The sequence below is a fragment of the Arachis duranensis genome, chromosome 2 (genome assembly GCF_000817695.3).
Source record: "Arachis duranensis cultivar V14167 chromosome 2, aradu.V14167.gnm2.J7QH, whole genome shotgun sequence".
Classification (NCBI taxonomy): Eukaryota; Viridiplantae; Streptophyta; class Magnoliopsida; order Fabales; family Fabaceae; genus Arachis; species Arachis duranensis.
In genome coordinates this window covers 83,018,057-83,019,433 of record NC_029773.3, presented here as the reverse complement: position 1 = coordinate 83,019,433, position 1,377 = coordinate 83,018,057, and the positions used below count along the sequence as shown (strand labels likewise).

At 37.5% G+C, this 1,377-nt stretch overlaps 1 protein-coding gene across 1 annotated transcript in view; it reads left to right on the top strand.

Moving 5' to 3' along the window:
- LOC107475394 (probably inactive leucine-rich repeat receptor-like protein kinase IMK2) overlaps positions 1–1,226 on the top strand; it is a 3,219-nt gene extending 1,993 nt beyond the window's left edge. The window contains 2 exon segments of the mRNA XM_052258001.1: positions 1–232; positions 397–1,226. The exon segment at positions 1–232 is cut by the window's left edge and continues 21 nt beyond it. Of these exon segments, the coding sequence (XP_052113961.1) occupies positions 1–232; positions 397–1,007 (843 nt within the window). The 3' untranslated portion in view covers positions 1,008–1,226.
- Positions 1,227–1,377: the final 151 nt, after the last annotated feature.

The window sequence follows — 1,377 nt, the reverse complement described above, 5'->3', positions numbered from 1 at the left end:
TATGGAACTGCATACAAGGCCACATTGGAGGATGGTAACCAAGTTGCTGTGAAGAGGTTGAGGGAGAAGAGTACAAAAGGGCCCAAGGAGTTTGAGGCTGAGGTTGCTTCACTTGGCAAAATCAGACACCCAAATCTCTTAGCACTCAGAGCTTATTATTTGGGTCCAAAAGGAGAGAAGCTTCTTGTCTTTGATTACATGCCAAAAGGAAGCTTAGCATCATTCCTTCATGGTAAGTAACATCTTACCAAATTGAGTTTTTGTTTATTATTAGTGAATGTGAATGAAGGTGTTAGTTTAGGAGGATCTCAGAAGATTAATCATTTATCTTCAAAGTAACATTCCATTTTAAATTCAACCATTGATTATGGTATTAATGTTTGTCAATCTATGCAGCTCGTGGGCCGGAAATAGTGATCGATTGGCCAACAAGGATGAAGATAGCAATCGGAGTCACACGTGGCTTAAGCTACCTCCACAACCAAGAGAGCATAGTCCATGGCAATCTCACCTCAGGGAACATACTCTTAGATGAACAAACCAATGCACACATAACAGATTTTGGACTGTCCAGGCTAATGACAACCTCGGCGAACACTAACATCATTGCAACAGCAGGAAGTCTAGGATACAATGCACCAGAGATATCAAAAACAAAGAAACCAAACATGAAATCCGACGTATACAGCCTTGGAGTGATCATCTTGGAGCTCCTAACTGGGAAGCCACCTGGGGAACCAACCAATGGAATGGACTTGCCACAATGGGTGGCTTCCATAGTTAAAGAAGAGTGGACTAATGAAGTTTTTGACTTGGAGCTCATGACAGATGCACCAGCCATAGGTGATGAGCTTCTCAACACATTGAAGCTTGCCCTTCATTGTGTTGATCCTTCACCAGCTGCTAGGCCTGAAGCTCCGCAAGTTCTTCAGCAATTGGAAGAAATCAAGCCAGATTTGGCTGCTGGTGATGATGATGATGATGGAACTCTCAAGACTGCTGAATAAATTAAAAGTTTTTTTTTTAAAATTTAATTTTGAATTAGTAGAGAAAGGTTCTTTCAATATTTCATTCTTTATTTATTTTTTGATTATTTTGTTTTTGGTGAAATTTGTTGATTCTCAGTGTATGTACATAATCAAGTGAGGAAGTATGCTAAGCAGTTTTGTATTGAATGTTATAGTGGTGTGATGACAATATGATACAAGAAGCTATTGAATGTAATAGTTAATTTATGTTTTGGATATAAAGAAAGTTCTTTCTTATTTTGTATACTGAGGAAAAAAAAAACTAATACGGTAAAAATTTATCCCTTTTGTTTGAACCTACAAAAAAAAGAGAGCTAAATATAATAACTTCAAAAAGAAAAAAAAATGG